Source organism: Penicillium rubens, assembly GCF_028828025.1.
Source record: "Penicillium rubens strain IBT 27055 chromosome Unknown utg000001l_segment0_segment0, whole genome shotgun sequence".
Classification (NCBI taxonomy): Eukaryota; Fungi; Ascomycota; class Eurotiomycetes; order Eurotiales; family Aspergillaceae; genus Penicillium; species Penicillium rubens.
In genome coordinates, this window is record NW_026890599.1 from 5,497,584 (window position 1) to 5,518,808 (window position 21,225).

General features: G+C 46.4%; 6 protein-coding genes across 6 annotated transcripts; 4 read left to right on the plus strand and 2 right to left on the minus strand.

The window, feature by feature from the left end:
• Window positions 1-683: 683 nt before the first annotated feature.
• Window positions 684-3,047, plus strand: N7525_002108 (uncharacterized protein; the record flags this gene model as incomplete). Its single annotated transcript, XM_061212179.1, has 1 exon — window positions 684-3,047. One exon carries the CDS (start codon window positions 684-686, stop codon window positions 3,045-3,047), a length of 2,364 nt encoding a protein of 787 aa, XP_061071405.1.
• Window positions 3,048-9,591: 6,544 nt separating this feature from the next.
• Window positions 9,592-10,638, plus strand: N7525_002109 (alpha/beta hydrolase; the record flags this gene model as incomplete). Its single annotated transcript, XM_002557198.1, has 1 exon — window positions 9,592-10,638. One exon carries the CDS (start codon window positions 9,592-9,594, stop codon window positions 10,636-10,638), a length of 1,047 nt encoding a protein of 348 aa, XP_002557244.1.
• A 431-nt stretch (window positions 10,639-11,069) lies between these two features.
• Window positions 11,070-12,221, plus strand: N7525_002110 (putative short chain dehydrogenase/reductase; the record flags this gene model as incomplete). The annotated part of the gene is made up of 5 exons (XM_061212180.1): window positions 11,070-11,160; window positions 11,225-11,273; window positions 11,323-11,388; window positions 11,447-11,887; window positions 11,936-12,221. The coding sequence occupies 5 exons, from the start codon at window positions 11,070-11,072 to the stop codon at window positions 12,219-12,221; spliced, it is 933 nt and encodes a 310-aa protein (XP_061071406.1).
• A 160-nt stretch (window positions 12,222-12,381) lies between these two features.
• N7525_002111 (bZIP transcription factor) lies at window positions 12,382-13,304 on the minus strand (the record flags this gene model as incomplete). The annotated part of the gene is made up of 2 exons (XM_002557196.1): window positions 12,382-13,112; window positions 13,163-13,304. The coding sequence occupies 2 exons, from the start codon at window positions 13,302-13,304 to the stop codon at window positions 12,382-12,384; spliced, it is 873 nt and encodes a 290-aa protein (XP_002557242.1).
• Window positions 13,305-16,292: 2,988 nt separating this feature from the next.
• On the plus strand, window positions 16,293-18,995 carry N7525_002112 (OPT family oligopeptide transporter; the record flags this gene model as incomplete). Its single annotated transcript, XM_061212181.1, has 7 exons — window positions 16,293-16,592; window positions 16,645-17,205; window positions 17,286-17,402; window positions 17,461-18,006; window positions 18,069-18,246; window positions 18,307-18,596; window positions 18,657-18,995. The coding sequence occupies 7 exons, from the start codon at window positions 16,293-16,295 to the stop codon at window positions 18,993-18,995; spliced, it is 2,331 nt and encodes a 776-aa protein (XP_061071407.1).
• A 464-nt stretch (window positions 18,996-19,459) lies between these two features.
• On the minus strand, window positions 19,460-20,311 carry N7525_002113 (type 1 glutamine amidotransferase; the record flags this gene model as incomplete). The annotated part of the gene is made up of 1 exon (XM_002557194.1): window positions 19,460-20,311. One exon carries the CDS (start codon window positions 20,309-20,311, stop codon window positions 19,460-19,462), a length of 852 nt encoding a protein of 283 aa, XP_002557240.1.
• Window positions 20,312-21,225: the final 914 nt, after the last annotated feature.

Here is a 21,225-nt window from a genome sequence, read left to right on the forward strand (position 1 = left end):
GTCCGCAAGTTGTCTTCAATAGATACTCAAAAATATAGCTTTAGACAGAAACTCATAACACATAAATTCTTTTTCTTTCTTTTTTCCCTTGGTTCCCGGAATTGGAATTCTGTCAATAGGGAAGAAGGTGATCTGGATTAGACGGCGCTGGGAGGTTGAGAGCGTACTATAATCGTGGCATCGCTTTCACAACACAGGTACCTAACCTAGTATAGTGTTCTAGTACGAGCCTATGTACGAAATATACGATCGAAGCTCACTAGTGCTTTTATAACCCCGGTGATCGGAGACGTAAAGTCGCCTTTTACCGAATAGCTATAAAGCTACGCTCTAGAACACCGGAGGAGACATCACGGTTGATTTAGGGGATTTAGAACCTGCAAACAGGTCAAGATATACTAGAACATAAGTGTTTTAGTATAATTCCGCAGTTGTATAGCTCCAGAATGCCAAAAGAATACTGCCCAAATTCGAATTCGGCCGAAAACGTGTTAATTCAAGGAAAATACTGCGACAGTCTAAGGCCATACACAAGCACATGGACAGGACTAACCAACTGCATTCAGAAGTGGTCAGCCCGTGGGGGCTGAGAATCCTGGGTATCGTCCGCCCCACACCTTCGTACCCTGACCATCTCTCTCATCTCTCTCATCTCTCCCCTCCAGGGCTTCAGTACTCTCCAAATGGACCACATAGAAAGTGTCCCTGACTCCCAGCATGGCCCCATTGAAGTACCTTGTCTGAGCTCCGAGTCTTACGATGGCATCGACTTCTCGACTTATCCAGAGCGCACGGGCTGGGACATCACTCGCTTACTTGCCGGAGATTTCTCACAACACCCCGCCCAGCCAACTGGCGCATTTTTACAGAACTGGTTGTATTTCGGTGTTCTCTGGGAAGTTTTCGGACCTATCACCAGAGGAGCCAAGAAAAATTACGTTAAGCCGCAAGAAGGCACAGCGTATGGAATAATCACCATTGCATCCCTCGATGATCAAATTATAGAGCTATCGTCGTTGATCAACTCCATGGTTCAAGGTGGGGATGCTATCTCCGGCCAGATGATAGGAGATCGAATCGTAAATTGTCTCACGACTGTATCTATATTTTGTCGTTTAGCGACATGCGAGGGCGACTCACGTCCCGGGTTTGCAGTGTGGCCGTTATCTCCCGAAGTCGATCTGTCTATCAGAGCGCTAAGCCATCGTCTGGCCTGGAAACTTCCGCTTGGGGCGCTGGGAATAGTGATGAACTCTTCTACCGGGGGTTTGCTATTTCCTTGTGCATGGTTCCCACTCGCACGCATGCAGCAGATGGGATGGTGTCCAAGCGAGATATCCATGGTGGAAGACACTTTTACGTCGGCTTCGGCGTACTATGTGTCTCAAATGGAGAGACCACCATCTGCGGTACAAAGAGATCATGGTGAGTGTACGGGGAAACTCTGTGTTGCGCGACAGATCAATGAAACGACCTATCGCACTGCACACACGAAGGCAGAATGTGACTGTCAGCATCTAGGACCCGCAATGGACGAGGTGATATCAATCATTGCATCGGGAGGTGTGCCATTGCTGTCCATTACACCGACGAAGAAAGACCCCTATCTCAAAGTCGAGGTAGAAAGGTACTCTGGATCGAAACGTTATATCGCCTTCTCTCATGTCTGGTCCGACGGGCTTGGGAACCCGACAGCAAATACTCTCCCTATATGTCAGCTGTTCCGTATAAGAGACTTAATCGACGAACTACTGTCTGGAATCAGCTCTGTCGATCTGGTGAACAGACTGGCCTTCGAAGCCCTGTGGAAGAAGAAATTCCATGGACCTTCCATGTCATTCTGGATGGACACGATGTGTATCCCCGTGGCTCCAGAACACCACGAGCTCCGCTCAAAGGCAATCAAAGGAATGAAAGCCGTCTACGAACGAGCCTTCCGTGTACTAGTTCTAGATTCCGATATCCAAGAATGTTCCACGCGCGGCTATACGCAGTCATTTATGCGAATTCGAATGTCCGCTTGGATGCGTCGACTCTGGACACTGAATGAAGGCGTCCTGGCACAGCGGCTGTGCGTCAAATACGCGGATGGCATTCTGGATGTTCAAGCAGCTTCGGAAAGCTATGAAAAACAGGTAAAAAGATCGGCGCGTTATATGGACTCATATGGAACACCCGTGCGTGATGCGGACAGTTTTAGTTGGAAGTTTCGCTTGTTGCGGATGAATGTTCTTCACGATCCGGATCCGAGGATAGTCTATTCTGATAGGCATTCAAACGAGGGCCTTTCCAGACCACCAGGAGAAAAGCGGTGCTATGCGATTATGGAGGCTTTCAGCGCTTCCTTGCATCGAACCACTAGTAAAGTGACGGACGAGATGCTCTGTTTTGCCAGTCTTATCGGGTGGGATACGTCGTTGTTGAAGGGTATTCCTTTCGAAGACCACATGCATGCCTTTTTGTCGACGGAATCGCAGCTTCCCCAAGGAATGTTGTTTCTCGCTGGGCCGAGGATGCGGCAGCCCGGTTGGAGATGGGCTGTTAATCGGTTCGGGGATAATGGTGCCATACGATTGAATGTTAAGTTCGACGACATGACTCCTGGGAAGGTCAATGAGGATGGGTTCACTGTGGAATATCCCGGAATGGTTTTGCCGGTGGGCTGTACCAGGGAGCAAACTGAGAGAATGGTTGTGGTTGCTGAGGATGAACATGGGGTTGTGGCAAGATATGAGGTTTTGCGACACGATGAAGGCCTAGGTGGCCGGTTGGACGAGTCTGAGTCTGAGTCTCAGTCTGAGAACTATCCGCATGATCGACTCTATGTTCTCTTCTGGCATGCTGTAACACCCAGGCCCCCCAGGGAGCCCATGCCGGCTGCAATTATTTCTGGTCCCTCCGACGAAAGCCTTGCAAAGGGAAAGGTCGTGTACCGGTTTGAGTCACTCGCGTACGTTGAGATATTAGAAAAGGCCGTGGGTTCGCACCTGCTGGGGAAAGCAGATCAGGTCATTCAGCTGACTCGAAAGAAATGGACGCTTGGATAGCTCAACTTGAGTTCAGCCGGCTCGTCTAGGCATATACTATACCATGATTCTGTTCTGGAATTTCACATATTGTTTCGGTTGGCAGATCTGCTGACTTTCAAGTTGCAGCGAGCCCGTTAACTTCACCAACCTCAGCTCATAATTTGAAATCAGCTTCATCCAATGAAAGTATTTCCTGGCATCGAATCTGTGGTTTCGGCAGAGTGGCAAGTCGCAGAAGCCGGTATCGCATTTTGCGGAGTAACAGCTGCAGGACGCCGAGATTAAGTCTTCAGGCAAGAAGTGAAAGTAATTCCGATAAGCCCTAAAGCGCCGCTTGAAGTGCCTCTGCCTGAGGAGTCAAGCTCCGTTGACCCTCTGTTCCACGACGGTGATAGGTTTGTTTCGATATGGGACGGGAAAAATCTGCTTGTTCACCCTGCGCGTCGATCAAGTCGGCGACAGGAAGATCCCGTGCTCACGCTGCACCAGTATATCCGGTGCTGGGTAGAGCCGTTCGAGTTGCTGACGTCTTATACGGACTTCAAATTTGCTGTGGGTACCAGGAGCAACTTCGACCGGGCCAGGCAGGAGTACTTCATGATGGCGTACGGAGACGAAAGACGAACTCAACACAAACGGTGAACTAATGGGTGTCTGACCTGTAAGAGCAGGTAAGGCTTGTTGAATCAATAACCCGTACACTTTTTACCGTGCACGTTTAACCATGGCTATCAGAAGAAAGAAGTGTGACGAAGAGCGGCCAATCTGCAAAGAATACGAGCGAATGACCTCCAGGTACGAAGCGGTATAAGGGTCAGGGTTCAAAACCCCCTTTGGGGGGGTGTTGGTGCCTGAATGCCTTGCTTTAGAACGGCAGAAAAATTAAGATACCTGAATTACTATTACATATGCCTTAATAAGCAAAGTACAACTGTTTCTGCTGATGTTATAGGGTAGTATAAAATGAAGCCTTTTTATCCCATACAAATGCATATATCACCAGTTTTGGGGAGGTTTACCCTCTCCAGTATGAAAATGAAGCCTTTTTCTACCATGTTTACCCTGTCCGGCATAAAAATGAAGCCTTTTTCTCCTATACAAATGCATGTATCACCAGTTTTGGGGAGGTTTACCCTCTCCAGCATGAAAATGAAGCCTTTTTCTCCCATATAAATGCATATATCTCCAGTTTTGGGGAGGTTTACCCTCTCCAGCATAAAAATGAAGCCTTTTTCTCCTATATAAATGTATATATCTCTAGTTTTGGGGAGGTTTACCCTCTCTAGTATGAAAATGAAGCCTTTTTCTATTGATTCCTAGTTATAAATCTATATATTTATCTATCTAACCCTCCGTCTCCGCTGGCTCCGCCGAGGTGGTGTGGTAACCGGAGATCTAGCCCGCTTCCGCCTCACCGGCTCTGACCTCACCGGCTCTGACCTTACCGGCTCTGACCTTACCGGCTCTGACCTTACCGGCTCTGCCCTTACCGGCTCTGCCCTCACCGGCTCTATACCTATTAAAGTAGCCACTTTAGTAGGTGCTGGACTTGGTGTAGTGATATGGAAAGGAGCCTTATCTTCCTATAGATTAGCCTCGAACGAAAACGTATCTTTATACCGCTTTATAACCATATAGAGCTTCGCCTTCCGACTAGGAAGCTTATTAATAAGCTCCTTTATAGTACCGTTAAAAGTATTATCCACCCCCGATATCTATCGAGGACTGTATTTACCCTTTATATACTATATGTCCTTAGTAAGATAGAACTTATCTGTCTACTCCGGGCGGAAATCGACGATACTCGGTAGTCCTATAATAAAAAAATCTCTTACGAAGCTATCGATATTTAAGATAACTTATTTAGCTCGAAGCTTAATCGAAATTGAAGCTATTAGTAGAAGTTATTATTAGCTTTGGAATACTATTAGTATAGTAAATATACTGTCGGGAATAATATTTGTCTCGCTTAGTCCCTCTTAGATATAGAAAATCACTATTATAGTGACCTCTTTTGCCGCCTCTTTAGCGGCTTTCCGAGTAGCCTCTATCTCCCTATACTTCTTTATATAAGCTAGACGGTTTTTGCTCACTAGATTACTAGCGAGGTTAGAGAACCGAGTGCCTATATACTAGGCTGGTATTGCTAGCGAAGGTATTGCTAGAGAAGGCATTGCTGGAGAAGGTATTGCTAGAGAAGGTATTGCTAACGAAGATATTGCTAACGAAGGTATTACTGGCGAAGGTATTGCCGGCGTTATAGGTATAGCCTATATTGTAGCTACTAATCAAGATCGGGTAGGACTTGTAGAGTATATCTCCCGTAAAATAAGCTCTATAGCTTCCTATATAGTAACTGATAAAGGTATCTTGATAGGTAGGAAGTGAAAGGAAGGTATAGAGAAGGCTAGTATATGTATAGACTTAGACCTAGATGCTTTAATTAAGTTAAATAAATCAATTATAGACCTTATAGCATTTAATTTAATAATATCTCTTATTTACCGAGATATAGTATAAATCCCGAAATATTAAATTATTTACTAGCCCGATTTTTAATACTAGTATATATTAATGAATTTATCTAGCTTTCCGAGATATACTCTTAGGCTTTATACTCCTAATCCTTATACCCTTTATCTATATCTCCGTATTCTGTAGCGGTATCCTAATCTGTACACTCCCTATACGGATCCTAATTGGCTGCACCTATTGGCTTTATATAAACGTCGAGGATTGGTTCTTAGCCCGAAGCCTAATGCTAGCACGCTCGAACCCGTAGCTCTATATATACCGCTTCGAATAGAGACTTAGCGTTACTAGTGAACTATATATCCGGATTCTTAGGGTTAAATAGGATCCCTACTAGCTATTGTCTAATTTCAATTAGCTGCTACTAGTACTAAGCGTATATAGGCGGCGGTAGGTATTGCTTAGGATCCTATTCTTATACGTCTTCTTAAAGTCTCTGTAAAAGCTGGGCCTACTCTAATACTAGATTGTTATCGAGTATACACTTTAAGTTCTCCACTTTTAGTAAGTAAAAATTTATTGCTAGCTTCCCTAGGATAAGATAGGTTCGGCGAGTATGAATCTGGATAGGGTAGGCATTCTAATACGTAGTGTATGATTTTACCCGTTATCGAATCACTTGTATATATACTATAAGAAGAGAAACCTAATTAGGAATACTATCTTATATAAACCGGTCTTTGTATTGTAACCGGCGGAAAAAGCGCTTTTAAAATTAGTATTAAATTAAATAGTTATAGAGCTATAATTCACTTATATAGAAGAGTCTAGTAGTTACCCTCGATAGCATCCCCTACTATACCTTAATACGCTAGTTATCAACACTTCTTCTATAAATCTAGTAGTCTTTTAGTGTGATAGAGGGATCGGTTATACGCCGAAGCTTATAGTGGCTATTAGCAAGAAGCCTAGTTTCCGAACCTCGGTTAGCCCTAAATTTCCTAGGTAAAAAGGTTAATTAGTATTAGCTTAATAACCTAAATTAGGAATACTTCACTAACTTTAGTTAGTATCCTTTCTTTTTAAATACTTTAAGACTTTAACTAAGAACACTAACCGTAGTGCGAGCGCTTATACTAACGTATACCTAGACAATATACCGAGAGTATCCGTTAATTGTAGTATAAATCTCGATCCTAAAGGGTTCTAGCTTTATATAACTATTAATATACCATACATTATTAGGACCCGGAGAAATATAGTTAGTCCTTTCGCGCTATACGCCGGGGAGCCTACTTTTTACTACTTCGGGACGGAGGAGACGTTAGGTAATCTCAATTTAGGCTCTAATTAAAAGGAGGTTAGTAAGTATAATAAAACTCGCTAAAAGACTACTAGATAGATTTATAGAAGAAGTGTTAATAAATGGAATGCTCACTTAGTATAAAATAGCCCTATAGAACGAAGATAGCGGTATAGAGTACGGTAGCTATAATCCTTAATTTCGCTAATAACATTCTTATAGATAAGAATAGCTTGAAGATCGTCGAACTGTTCCTATCGCTATATAGGAGAGAGTCGAAGCTTAATATTAAGATCGGCCCGGATCCTTTTAAGGGTTATCTCTAAAGAAGGTCTACCCTCTATAGCGAGAATTCGAAGGATTTCTTTAGTATTATACTAGGGTAGAAGCGCTTCAACTCGGTCCTAGATCTCTACCCTAGGAGTTAGATCACGGCGTATAGGCGGTTGCTAATTACTAAGATATCTCTTTAGGGTACTACAGCTAATAATAATATCGTGCCGTTCTTCAAAGATAGCGCGAATAGCGGTATATAAGGTATCATAAGTGATAAGATCGAGTATCTCTTCTTTATAGGGCTTAAGATCAATACGAGGGCGCGGTATAGTAGTGGTATAGAGTGGAAATAATTAGGTAGAGAGGTCTAGGAGGGGTTTATAGGATAACAGCTGGCAAGTTTTAATCTCGACTATCGGCCCTAGTAATTCCGGGCCAGAATTAAACCACCTAAAAACTGGAGATGTATGAATTTGTATAGGAGAAAAAGGCTTTATTTTTATACTAGAGAGGGTAAACCTCCCTAAAACTGGTGGTGTATGCATTTGTATAGGAGAAAAAGGCTTTATTTTCATACTAGAGAGGGTAAACCTCCCTAAAACTGGTGATGTATGCATTTATATGGGAGAAAATGGGAGAAAAAGGCTTCATTTTCATGCTAGAGAGGGTAAACCTCCCTAAAACTGGTGATGCATGCTTTTGTATGGGAAGAAAAGGCTTCATTTTTATGCTGGAGAGGGTAAACCACTCCAAAACTGGAGATATATGCATTTACATGGGATGAAAAGCTTCATGAATGATTTACAATACACTGTATGGAGCGGTGTAGAGGGCGGTGCTATATAAGGCATCCAGGCATCAAGGCCCCCTAGTAAAAGGGGTTTTGAACCCTGACCCTTATACCGCTTCGTACCTCCAGGTCATGTGGCGTCACGGTGAAGTCAACTGGCAGGATGAAGATGAAAGGGAACAATGAGATTCCGCAGGTATCCAACCCACTCATTTCGGCAAATGAATTGAGATATACACATACTGACGAACGCAGCATGTTTGAAGCCTTACGGTCTCATCTAGCAGATGAATCTTCTTTCAATCTCACAGCACACAGAGAAGAGCATATCCTCAAGGGAGTGGATTGGTCTTTTAGAAGAAGAAAGCACTTTGGATGCAACGGAATGTACTTCTATTTCCAAGACCAATGCATTGATTCTATCCCCATCAGCTCTTCATGTGCAATCACCATCTGTCGAGTCGATGCATGCCTCTGTCAAAACTCCGCCATTCTTCTTCAGGCAATTCCAATGGCGAAACGCACTTGTTCAATCGCTTCCTGCATGTTGTTGCACAAGCTCTCGTTGCGGTAAACGATGAACTGAACCCATTTGTCCAGCATCTTATACCTATGGCCGTATATGACCCCATCCGACATGCGATAGCTGCCTTATCAGCCTCACACCTGGCGAAGGTATATCCCGACTTTCCCTTGCTTCCTCCACGATTCCACCAAAGCCTACCAGTGACAATGCTGGTATATGCTGGTCAGCTCGCTCTATACACCTGATTTCCTATAGCAAGGGAGGTTATCAAACTGTCCACCGTTGATAAACCTTTGGATATGTTTCTTCTCGCGGCCTCTTTGCATTCTGCTCTAAAGGGCAGAAAGTTACAAGGAACCAGCATTCTAAGGTCCCTTTGATGAATCGGATTTTGCTAGGCCTCCATTGGAGGCTTTTGTGAGGTAACTACTTAATGCTTCCGGGGCTGGAGAAGAGATCGACCGTCACTTTCCTCACTGGGACAGGATTAAAGAGCGCACTGGATGCTTGGCTATGGATGGTAGCACTCAGATCACCGAGCTCTTATGGTACTCTCTTTTATGATCATCTATGTCAAATAGAGCATCGAGCGATATCTATATCAACAGTACCTCGTCACCGCTAAATTATTTTCATTGTCTACTTGCTACTTGCGCTCTACTCGACGAGGTGAACCTTGTTGAAGAATTGACCGGAATGGGGCTTAGCATGATCGTCGGTGAATCTTGATTCGTTACGGTGTCCTGTTAGGAATATAAGCAACCTGCATTAGTACATACTTGGCATTTCTCCACTATTCTTCGACTATGGATGTCCTGATGTCTTTCATACAAAACAACTAAGGACGAAGCCATTCCAAAGGTTCCATGGTGCATGAATCTTGGCATGTCAGCACCGGAGATAACCTCGGAAGTTGCACCACGTACACCACAGTACCTTGGCAAGCTTAATCGTTTCCATTCCTATCTACATTGGAATTTCAAATGAAATCAAATGAAATCACTTCAGGCATCACCAATAATATGTCTTGGCATGACGACGCCAGCCTTGGTTTTGTCACCAATGCTACGATGTTCCAGTCCCATTTCCCATCTTATAAACTATAAAAGCATACACGAACCATCCCCCGTAGTGCTCCATATCCAAACAATTTCGTTTTCCTTCTTGCACAGATATTAGCAGTGGACAGAGCAACATGAAGCTCGTGAGAGGCAGCGTCGCCGCGTTTGGCATGGCAATGGCCCATAGCATGTCAGCTATGGCACAGAATATGTCATACGGAGCGGACAATTTCTACCGCAGTGACAATGTGACGGTTCACAAGATCAACTTCCCAAGCCAATACCACACGATTATCGCGGGCAACCTCTTCACCCCCAACAATCTCAATCCCAGTGCCTCCGCACCGGCCATTGTCGTGAGCCACCCAATGGGTGCAGTCAAGGAGCAGAGCGCGAACCTCTACGCCACAAAATTGGCGGAACAGGGCTTCGTTACCGTGTCACTTGACATGCCATTCTGGGGCGGCAGCCAGGGCAGACCACGCAATGCTGTATCGGCAGAACTATACGCAGAGGCATTCAGCGCAGCAGTTGACTACCTCGGTGTGCAAAACTTCACGAGCGTGAACCGTGAGCGAATCGGTGGTCTCGGCATCTGTGGCAGCGGCTCTTTCGTCATTAGCGCAGCGAAGATCGACCCACGTATCAAAGCCATTGCAACATCCTCAATGTATAACATGGGTGCTGTCAACAGAGACGGACTACAGAAGTCGCAAGGGCTCCCTGCGCGTAAGGAGGTCATCGCCGCGGCTGCACAGCAGCGCTGGATCGAGGCGGATGGTGGCAGAATTGAATACACGGGTGGCACTCCGAACAGACTCACAGTGAATTCGACTGCCGTGGACCGTGAGTTCTATGACTACTACCGTACCCCGCGTGGCGAATTTACGCCCAGGAGCACCACTTCGAATCTTACAACGCACCCGACACTCTCGACAAACACGAAGTTTATGAATTTTTACCCGTTCAATGATATCGACACAATCTCGCCCCGTCCGATGCTCTTCATCACCGGTGACCAGGCACACTCGCGCGAGTTCAGTGAAGATGCTTACGCGCGTGCGGGCGAGCCGAAGGAGCTGGTTTGGGTTCCTGGTGCAGGCCACGTCGACCTTTATGATCGCGTCGATCTGATTCCATTCGCTAAACTTACTCATTTCTTCCAAACAAACCTCGTCTAGAGAAAGTGAGTGGCAATGCGGGATGAAAGGTCTGGAATACTCAGCTGGTTCGCAATGCTTGGTGTATATAGGGATCATCGACCTTCTTTCGCAATGTATTTTAAGCCACCGAATGGGTATTATGCTTACGGTTCCAATTAAGATCGGATGACATAGTTCGGTGTTTATGCGGACTTTTCCAGAAAATTTAATTCCACTTTCTAACTGTAGTGTTGCAAGGGGGTGAAGGTGGATTGGCAAATCAGGGTGCATAACTGGGCCCGAGGTGGACCTTGGATGTAAGCAACTTACATTGGCATCGGACTTCCTGTGTGCCAATATCCGGTGACGCAATAGGAAATATGTAGATATTTGGGTTTATAAAGCCTTCTTTATGTCTCCATCGAATTTGCAAACTTCAATATCTATCTATCTACATACAAACTATCACAATGCAACAATATACCCACACGGGACCTATCGATTGCAACAAGCCAATCAATGTGGAGAACCTGACCGGTAAAACGGCAATTGTCACTGGTGGTGCGTCGTATTGGAATATTGAATTGAATACGGAAATACGGAGCGTCCACTGATTATAGGAAAGGTGCCAACGGCTTAGGAGAAGCCTACGTTCGGGCTCTGGTTGCCGCAGGGTATGAGACCATGTCAGAGAGACGAAGCGTTAGCTAACAAGATCGTTAGAGTCAAAGTATGCATTGGTGACCTTGACGTTCAAAGGGGGAACCAATTGGAACAAGAACTTTCTGGGTATGTACACCGTTCCATTTACATGTCTGTGCTTCACGCTCATATACCGTCTCGAAAGGACGAAATTCATTCGCTGCGACGTCGCCAAGTGGAAGGATCAGGTCGACCTCTTTCGTCAAGCCGCCCTCTTCTCTCCAACAGGGAGGATTTCCCATGTCATAGCCAACGCGGGTATTCATCGCGAGGACGAAGTCTTTTCGTACGCTGGTGACGACCAAGAGCCAGAAGAGCCCAACTTGACCATCATTGACGTCAACATAAAGGGTGTGCTCTATACCGCAAAATTGGCCGCACACTATTTCATTCGACAGAATGGCACGGAAGTATCAGAAAAGCAGGAGGATTCTTCTTTGGTTTTGATCGGATCGGGTGCGGCCTTCCTGGACTGTCCACGGGGTCCTCAGTACAGTGCGAGCAAGTGGGCCATGCGCGGGATTATGCACTCGTTGAGAAGGACCGCTCATTTCTATGGTAGTCGGGTGAACATCATCTCTCCATGGTAAGGGTCAATCTTGTTCAGTGTCGCACACTTCTATTTCTGACAAAGCATCATCAGGTACGTCAAAACGAACATTTTATCCGAAGATGCTTTCAACCATGTATCAAATGTCGGAGTCGAGTTTGCAAAGGCCGAAGATGCAGGGCAATGCCTGCTGAGGATTCTTGGCGACGTCAAGATAAACGGGCACTCGTTGTTCGTTTCAGGAAGGAAGTGGGCTCCTAATGGATATCTTGATCTGGATCTGGAGGATTACCCGCAGAATGCACTGGTCCAGGAGATACAAGAAGATCAAATGAAATCGGCACCTGTGTCTCTGGGCTTGTTTGCGTGAACAAGTCGCAAGTCGAGCTAGATGTCTGCGTGAAATCTCTCGCATAGCGCCAATGCCAGCAACTTCATTTGGAAAATATTGAAAAGTGCAATATTTATCGTCATTGAGAAGAATAAACGAAGAAGTTTTCCCAGCCCAAGTCGAGATATGGTATCGATGCCTATTCACTAGGCGACCGATATATCAAAGCTAACGTTGTTTTCCAATCAAGAGGCTTCTCTCCCCTCTTCGCCCTCCAACGATTAGTATTCATCACTAATTCTTCGCAACCTTTGAGCAAAAATCCCCACTTCAGTAGGAATGCCGGCGTGACTTCCCAGTTTTCCGGCTCCCAAGAAGGACCCCACACTAGCAAAGTAGCCCCGGTATTCCTCGTATCCCAGAACGCCATGAGATCATGACACAAATCATCCTCATCGATAATGTCTTGAACGGCTATAAGATTGTCACGCATATTGTGAAAGGGAAAGAAATCCAGCCATGGGTGGTGAGGGACACGTCGTTGGTATTCTGTAGGTTGAAGACTCGCGGGTATTGAAAGCGTCGAGAAGCCAGGTATTGGGGCATTGAAAATGGAGATAGAGTCATCACGTTCCATCCACTCCATTGTCATACCAATGGAGCGTGTATTCTCGATGATCGCATGTTGGATATTTAGCTTGGAGAGGGAGAGGAGGTGGCCAATGTTGGGAGAGTTGCGAATGTAGCTTCCCAGTGCTAGGGACTCGAATTGACGCATCATTGAGTGAAATTGAGGGGGCGCGATACTGCATGTAAATCCCCTTTCATCTCTGTCGATTCGAATAGGAGTGGAGTTCGGTGGTACAACTACGGTCTTGTTACTGTGGAGCTGTGCCTTGTCCTCTGAATTTTGGGCCTGCTGGCGCATCCCTGACTATGTCAGTAGTTATTAAATCACGTGGAGAAAGGAGGAAACGTACGATATGTTCTTTGGTTGAGGCGATTCTGTAACTTTCTCCGTTCGGCCCGATCGGTAGTACCGGTCCAATCATCCTCGGGTTTCCGGATAGCCACCTGTTGTGACATTCGGGCTATTTGAATTCGTGGATTGTCGAGCGCCATATTTGATGAGATGGGGAATGGATGTGCAGGGGAATCATGGGGGCGACGTAGGATTTTAAAGATGTAGCGTGCTTATGCCAAGCCCAGATGTGATTGGTTGATCTTAAATTAGAGTTACGCTAATGCAAGTTGCTTACATGTTCTAACCTAATCTGGACTAGGCTTGGCAAATCCTTGGATCGGTGAATCCCTTCCATGATCTTGGAAAGTGTTTGTTGCCACAGCCACACTAGCAACGAGGCAGCAGGATTTTGGATGCTGTTCTCTTCCATTCTACAGCACTTCTATCTCCAGCCTAAAGGCTAAAATGGTTGCAGTTGAGATGGCACGGGAATCTTTGGCTTCGGCAAAACTGGGAAGAGCACCTCACCCTGTAGAGGCTCAGCATATTGAACGCGGAACTGCCTCTAATGTAGAGCCCATCGCTGATTAATCTGGGGGAATAATTAGCATTCGCAACCTAGAATAATGTTCTATCAACATACCGCTGGTTATAACCCTTTAGGCTATTGATAATTGCTATCGATATCCAAGGACTTGGCGTAGATAGGCGGTCGTGGAATACACGAACGCCCCACTTGAGTAGCGCAGTCATTGTTTGTGTGTAAGGCGGGTGGGGATTGAGGCCGGGAGGGTAGGAGCTGAAGCTAGGTAGTTATTCGACGTTGAACCCAGAAAGCTGTTCAACGGTAGTGCCATCCCGCAGTCTTCTTCCTTGCCCTCTGCTTGGGCCCTCACTATATTTAGAATACCTTAGGGATCCGGTGATCTCACAATCTCCTCAACCCTCTCTGCGAACTCCCGTAGGAATGCCGGCTCGTCCATTCTTAACAGTCGAGGTGATATCGTCGCAGGGGAGATAAGTCGCTTTCTTTTCACTCCGACTGGTATAGCCGACTAAGGTTGGGCTAACAGGTCAGCTATACTCGTACAGAACAAAGAGCGAAGAGAGCTTGGAGTAGAGCGTGGGGACTGGATAGACATACAGATACAATGCCAAGCTATTTTAGGGGTAAGATGCTATGAGTAATAGGTGTAAAAAGGGCAAGTGCGCTTTCGAGGCCGGAGGCCGTAGTAGAAAATAGAGACGTGAGTCTTCGTATAGTTCAGTGGGGTTTTTGATATCCCGAGACACCTTCAAGAAATAAAGAAACAAAAAAGGTATCTATCACACAAATCAGGGGGTGTTTAATTAGATATTTAGATATTTTGAATATCACGGGGGAAAAAAGAAAAGAGTCTTTGCCACGCGATTCAGTGTGTATTGGGTCCTTACCCGGACAGAACGGAGAGCACAGTCGTGTTTGATCCCTCCTATGCCAGGGTGCTGTTTGCAAAAGGAATAAACAGGCACAACTCGGGGATCAAACTGCCTGAGAATGAGCCCGCCGCCGATTGGTTGGTGACCTACGACCTGGACAAGATATTTGCGAACCGAATCGACTCCTGCTACGATCTTGGCTGTCACTCCAACTAGGACTGCATACGGCAGTCAAATGACAACTGTCGTTTCTGCTATCACTATATGGTTGACAGCGAGCGCCCAGGTGTCCAGGTACCCTAACCAGTAGCTGACTAATGTCATCCTGGAATTCGCTTGAAGGCTGTCGACACACGAAAGGAAGATGGAGAGAAGGATGCCAGTTACTATCGACGGATGGACAACATCTCACTATCTCCTACGTGGGCGAGGGTGCCTATTATGATAGGGGTCTCACATCGGAACCTTTGACTGCAAAGACTTTTGAGGACCGTGCAGTTATTCGACATTGTTGTTGCGCCATTGTCGGCCTCGGGCAGATTTTATACCCTGACTTGGCTGCCTCCACAATGTTTCCGATTTTCATCGAATGTAACCTCAAGCTTTGGTCTAGTCCTTAGTAGGAAGCTTGGACAAACCCAATAATCGCACTTTAGCCTAATTAATAAAGTCGGTAGTTAGTTAATAAATGCTTAGTCTTATTCCTTGAATAAGAGATATGTCTACGACCCTTCTCATTCTTTCACTGCAGACTTGATCGGAGCTCAAGATAGATCGTACTAAAATAATATTCAGAGATGGTCGGAACTAACGGTAACATTAGACCAAGGGCAAACTATGTACTATTTGCTTGAGGAGAAACCGGTGAGAAAGGAGGGGACAGATGGAGCAATGGAAAGCACAGGGAATATTCATTTTCCGGTTACGTCGACTTAGTGCCTCGGTATAGAGTCCATAAGTCCAAATATATAAAAAGAAGGTTGAACCGAATGCCACATCTCAACATGTGCCTGGAGGAAAGTAGAAAACCACGTCCCTAGATTAGGGGAGCCGATTCTAGTGTAGGTGTTCCGTCGGGGTTCCGGCCGCCAAGTGCCTACCAGCTGATCATAGCAGGGGTTTTTCTAGGTAATCCGGAATGAAAGTGGCGCGCATTGCCTAAAAGAGTGCGAAGGGATCGGACAAAGAACGCGTTAGGTTAGCGCCAAATCTCCAACAAATTAGCACCGACGGCCCTATGTTATCTAAAGAATGCCCTCAAAACTCGGTGGATAAACATAACCTTTGTGCCTTTTTGTATTCAGCTTTGACAGTGGTATTAACTTACAGGTATTACAATCTCGAAACTTCCCGGGTTGGGAAGGCTGCTAATATAAAAAATTCCATTGGAACATTAGGCGTTTGGGAAATGGGAAGTAAAGGGTCCGAGCCCTACAGGGCTGGGATGTCAACATCTTAGGGGAAATGTTATCATCGGGATCGAGGTGTTCTTTAAGAAAATACCAGGGTTCAGTTGTTTTTCTTATGTGACACAAAACAATACCCTGTCGCTTCAAGCATGGCTCATTTTAAAGCTGCATGGTATCATAGAAACATTCGCCGTAGTGGGCTAATAAGGATTTATTTTCTCCGTTAGATTATAAGAGGTTCATACGACCTAGGAACAAACTTGCGCGATCAGCTTAGCCCTGCAGCCATACCCCAGCTTCACCGGAACAGAGAATCCTATGGGTGATATGCCCCCAGATATGCCTGAATCGCTTACAGAGACCAGCGATATCTCGGTGGTTGGCCAGGGAGTCATGGGTGAAAAGACCCCTACTGCTGTGCTTTCTACCAAAGATGAGCATACACTCGGTGACGATGACCTCAACACCAATCCGGACGCGATTATCATTACCGGTGCCGATGCAGCCGCTCACCTGTTACCTCTTCGAGATGACTTTGACAGTGTCTTAACCTTTCGCAGTATCTTACTTGCTTCTGGTCTGGCGTGTTTCCAGGCAGTGATGAACCAGATTTATCAGGTACTCCCAATCCTTCTATTTCCTGTAGAGGTACTAACGACTCAATCTGTAGTTTAAACCAACTCTGATTACGATTCAGGGAACCTTCATCGTGCTCATCTCCTACTTCGTCGGCAATGCCTGGGCTAAATTCCTTCCCCGTGGAGACAAATTTGAAGCTCGCTGGAGGGCGAAAGGCGGCCAAGGAAACCTACCTTTGTGGATCACGGTGATGAAATTTTTGAATAACGGGCCATGGAGTCTGAAAGAGCACTCCATATGTGCAATCACTGCGACCTCGGCCTCGAATGCTTCGTCTACGTCAACAGTGTTTGCAGCGCAGGATCTATTCAACAATCTTCCCTTGAGCGCGGCGACTGTGATATTGAGTGTTATCTCTATCGGGCTATTTGGCTACGGAATATGCGGAATTATGCGTCCGATCTCTGTCTGGCACACTGAGGCTGTCTACTGGAGTAGCTTGCCTACCGTCAAGACTCTCCAGGGACTTCATTGGCAGGAAGTCAAAAACTCGAAACCCCTCAGGTATTTCTGGTATGCATTCACTGGCATGTCGATATACGAGATCATTCCTGCCTACATCTTCCCCTGGCTCAACTCGGTTTCTATTCCGGTATGTTTGGTCTCTTCGGATGAACTTTCGTTATTGTGGGGATTTTATCGGAACGAAGTTATTGACTCCAGGCTTTGTAGTGTCTGGCTGCACAAAAGGCCACCGGTGAGACTGCCGCCGTACTCAACAATGTCTTTGGTGGAGCGACCAACAATCAAGGTCTGGGCCTGTTCTCATTTTCGTTCGATTGGCAATATGTGAGAAGATGTCCCCTGTGTCCACGCAGTGATCTAGCAAGTCAGCTAACAGAGGCAGCTCACATCTACCCAAACCTCGCTCCCTCTCAAACTACAAGTTCATCAGGCCGCTGGCCTCTTTTCCTGTTTTATTATTATGATAGGCATATATTACGGAAATGGCTGGAATTCGAGATCCCTTCCATTCATGTCGACGAGACTGCTTACGAATAACGGTACCGCATACCCCTTGAGTGACGTTTTCCCCGGTGGTATCCTCGACGAGGTCGCTCTAGCTGAACATGGCTTACCAAGGATTACTGGGACATTTGCATTCGCTATGTTTATGGCCAACGCAGCAATGGGCGCCCTGATTGTCCATTGCGTCCTATTTTGGGGCAACGATATCCGGCAAGCCTATAAAAGCGCAAAAGAGGGCAGATATGATGATCGACACCATGCGCACATGGCCAAGCATTACAAAGAGGCTCCGTGGTGGTGGTATATCATCGTGCTTGTTGGCAGCTTTATTCTCGGTATAATAGTGACCGTGAAAGAGAATATCACTTTGTCGGTTTGGGCATATGTCATATCGTTGCTGCTAGGATGCATTATCGCCCCCTTCGTGAGTAAAAAGTCCCTGATACTGATCTCCATGCAGCAACGCTGACCATGACCGTGCTATAGAGTGTCATCCTCTATTCTCGCTACGGTAATGGCATTGCTACCAACAATTTGTCAAAAATGCTGGCTGGACTCATCCTTCCCGGACGCCCAGTCGGCAACATGTACTTCGCTGCTTGGTCGCATAACGTCATTTCAAATGCGGTTAATCTTTCCAATGACCTGAAGATGGGCGAATACCGTGAGTATCTCCGTCGTTCTTTGATCAAAACCTGATACCTATTTTTAACTTACCTTATAGTCAAAATCCCTCCACGCATCATGTTCCTAACACAACTATATGGGACAGTCCTCGGTGGTTTCGTGAACTACGCTATTATGAACTCTATTGTGTCAAGCAATCGAGCACTTCTCGTCGATGGCAACGGAAACTCCTCTTGGAGCGGTGCAACTGTACAATCTTACAACACCAATGCCACATCATGGGCCCTGGCTCCCTATATCTACAAGATTGGCACCCCATACGGGGCTGTACCTGTTGGTTTGGCCGCAGGGGCTGCTGCTGTGGTCATTCACCGTATCCTCTATCAAGTAAGTAACCGCAGAGCCCATCCCTATTCTACTTGAAGCTGACGGCCATTTGTACTCTAGTTCGTGCCCAAAATCGGAAAGTTCGACACCTCAGAAATCAACCTACCGCAGTTCATCCAATACGCCGGTTACATTCCCTACAACCAAAGCCAGACCTGCGTCCTCTTCACCTGGATCGCCGCCGGCTTCTATGTTCAGTATTACCTCCGAAACTATCGACCGCGGATTTTCAGGGACTATTCGTATCTGATTACGGGGGCTTTCGATGGCGCTAGTCTGACGGTCCTTTTCATCCTCTCATTTGCCGTTTTCGGGGCTGCTGGAGTTTCGCACCCATTCCCGTCGTGGTGGGGAAATAACGAAAATGGGCACTACGATTGGTGTCCTGTGGCAGAGTGAAGTGTGTCGGATGGTCGTGGATTGGGGCCCGGGGAGAGAGTTGGCCATGGGAGGGTGAATGGCGCTGTTGCAGACGAATACAGCTTGATATCTCAATCCTGAGATAGCCCGCGAGAGAACAATGACATCAATTAGCTGTCAAGGTTCCAGAGAGATACCAAGGCGGAGACCCGAAGACACAAAGGGCGAATATTTCCGTAATGAGCAAGGTAAGAAAAAAGAAAGAAGTAGAAGATAAGAGCTTATGCAGATTTCTATGCTTCGGTACATCCACTATATACTCATGAAGTGCGTTGGGTAACTATGGCAGACCATTAACCATGTAGTCATGGACTGTCCTCTATCATAAGTTTCTGTGCATATACCTGCACCTATGATGCAGGATTCTAATTATGTTACACATCATTACCCGCATACCGTTACTCAGCTCTCTCGCTGATTGATAGTCATGGACAACCGCGATCCTAGTCCATTCCATCATCGTCATACACGAAAATCCGCAGTATAGCCTTGGCAACCTCGACACCATCGTGCTCCAGATGCGCCGTCTCGGCCGCCCGATCCGCGTGCTCGAGGTCCTTGATCCCGCCGCCATCCACCCTGATCTGGATCTGCCGTTTCACCATGTCCTCGTCAAACGCCAGATGTGCCTGCGTAGTGAATAGCCGGTTCGGGATGTACAGACCCTGAACAGGTGTATGCTCACTACGGCCCCAGCACGCGATCTCGGTATCCGGGGAGAGCATGTCAGGTCCCGCCGAGGCGGCCGTGGGCGGTGAGACGACATGGTCCTGATGCATCTGGTGCAGGTGGACGTGGTCCTCGCGCGTACGGAAGAGGCGCTGGCCGACGGGTGTGAGCGTGATGCGGCAGTGACCGAGTTCCCAGTCTTGCGAGGGCGCGGGCCCGACAGACCCGCCGAGAAGACGGGCGAGGAGCTGGTGGCCGAAGCAGACTCCCAGGAAGCGGAAATCGGGGCGCTTGATCCAGAGTGTCTTGAGAAGCTCCAGCAGCTTCAGGATCCATTCGTTGTTCCCATGAGCATCATACACACTCCCCGTAATGAGCAACCCGTCAAAGCGGTCGAAATCTTGCACGGTTGGGATCCGTCCACCTTGTTCGGACACGACGAAGACTTGGTCTGTCTCTACACCCAGAGGCGGATGGTGGGCGGCTCCGGCCTTGCCAAAGTGATTGTGTAAAATCTGGCCAAAGGAGCCGCGCTCCGAGTACGTGTCTGGGTGAGGCTTGTCGGTCTCGAGGACCATAAGGCGTACGATAGGTGCTGATTGCGCGGGCTTATAGGTCCGATCCATGTTGTGTGCTCGTTTGGTTGTATGGTCTTAGTGGCAGAAAAGCCAGCGACTTGTGGGAGCAAGAGGTCGGCTTAAACAATACGTCACTATGACGTAAATCATCATCTTCTAATGGTACGTCCATCGTAGACCTAGTCAATGTATGCAGTCAAAGCTACAAAGCGTGGCATTGTTGGTAATAACAAAATTGTCTGCATTGTACGAGAAACAATGCCATTTCCCTTTTGGGGACTCAACTGCGAAGGTGTAGAGCAGATTCGATTATTTTTTGAGACCTGACCGGGCGATTATGCCTGATTAGGCAAGGCAGCATTCTTAGTAAGCATGTAATCCACCCGACTAGGCAAGTGGACCTCAACATGTTGGACGATATGGACTGGGGTGGACTACTACCACAACCTTACCGGTAGAAGATTCAATGGTCGATTAAGTATGACTTGTGAAACTAGGAAGCTGTCTGGCTGTAACCTCTTTAACGCTGTTGCTTCGTTTCAGTTTATTTCACCGTTGCAATTGGTCGTTCATCAACATCATTCTGATCTCCAACAGGTGTCTTCCATTCTAATATGATAACATGTCTCAGATTCTGTTTACAATCTCGTTAGATCCTAGTATTCCAGGGACCATATTTGAATACCAGATCCAGAGCATGGTTCCCATGAAATTATATATTCTTAATGCTAAATCTGAAGGCTCCTGGGATAACGCAGTTTCTCCTAGAAGTGAGTAACGTAGTTCACTACCGAGTGCACCATGAAGTAAAACACGTAGTAAATGCAATATTTTCCAAGCTTAGCTTATATCTTGGCAACCACGTTGTTATTTAGATTCGTTACCACTCGACAGCTATTGATAAGGATTTCTGACTCTATTTACCAGTTGTAAGAAAATGGAAAACCTGCCTCAGTATGGTA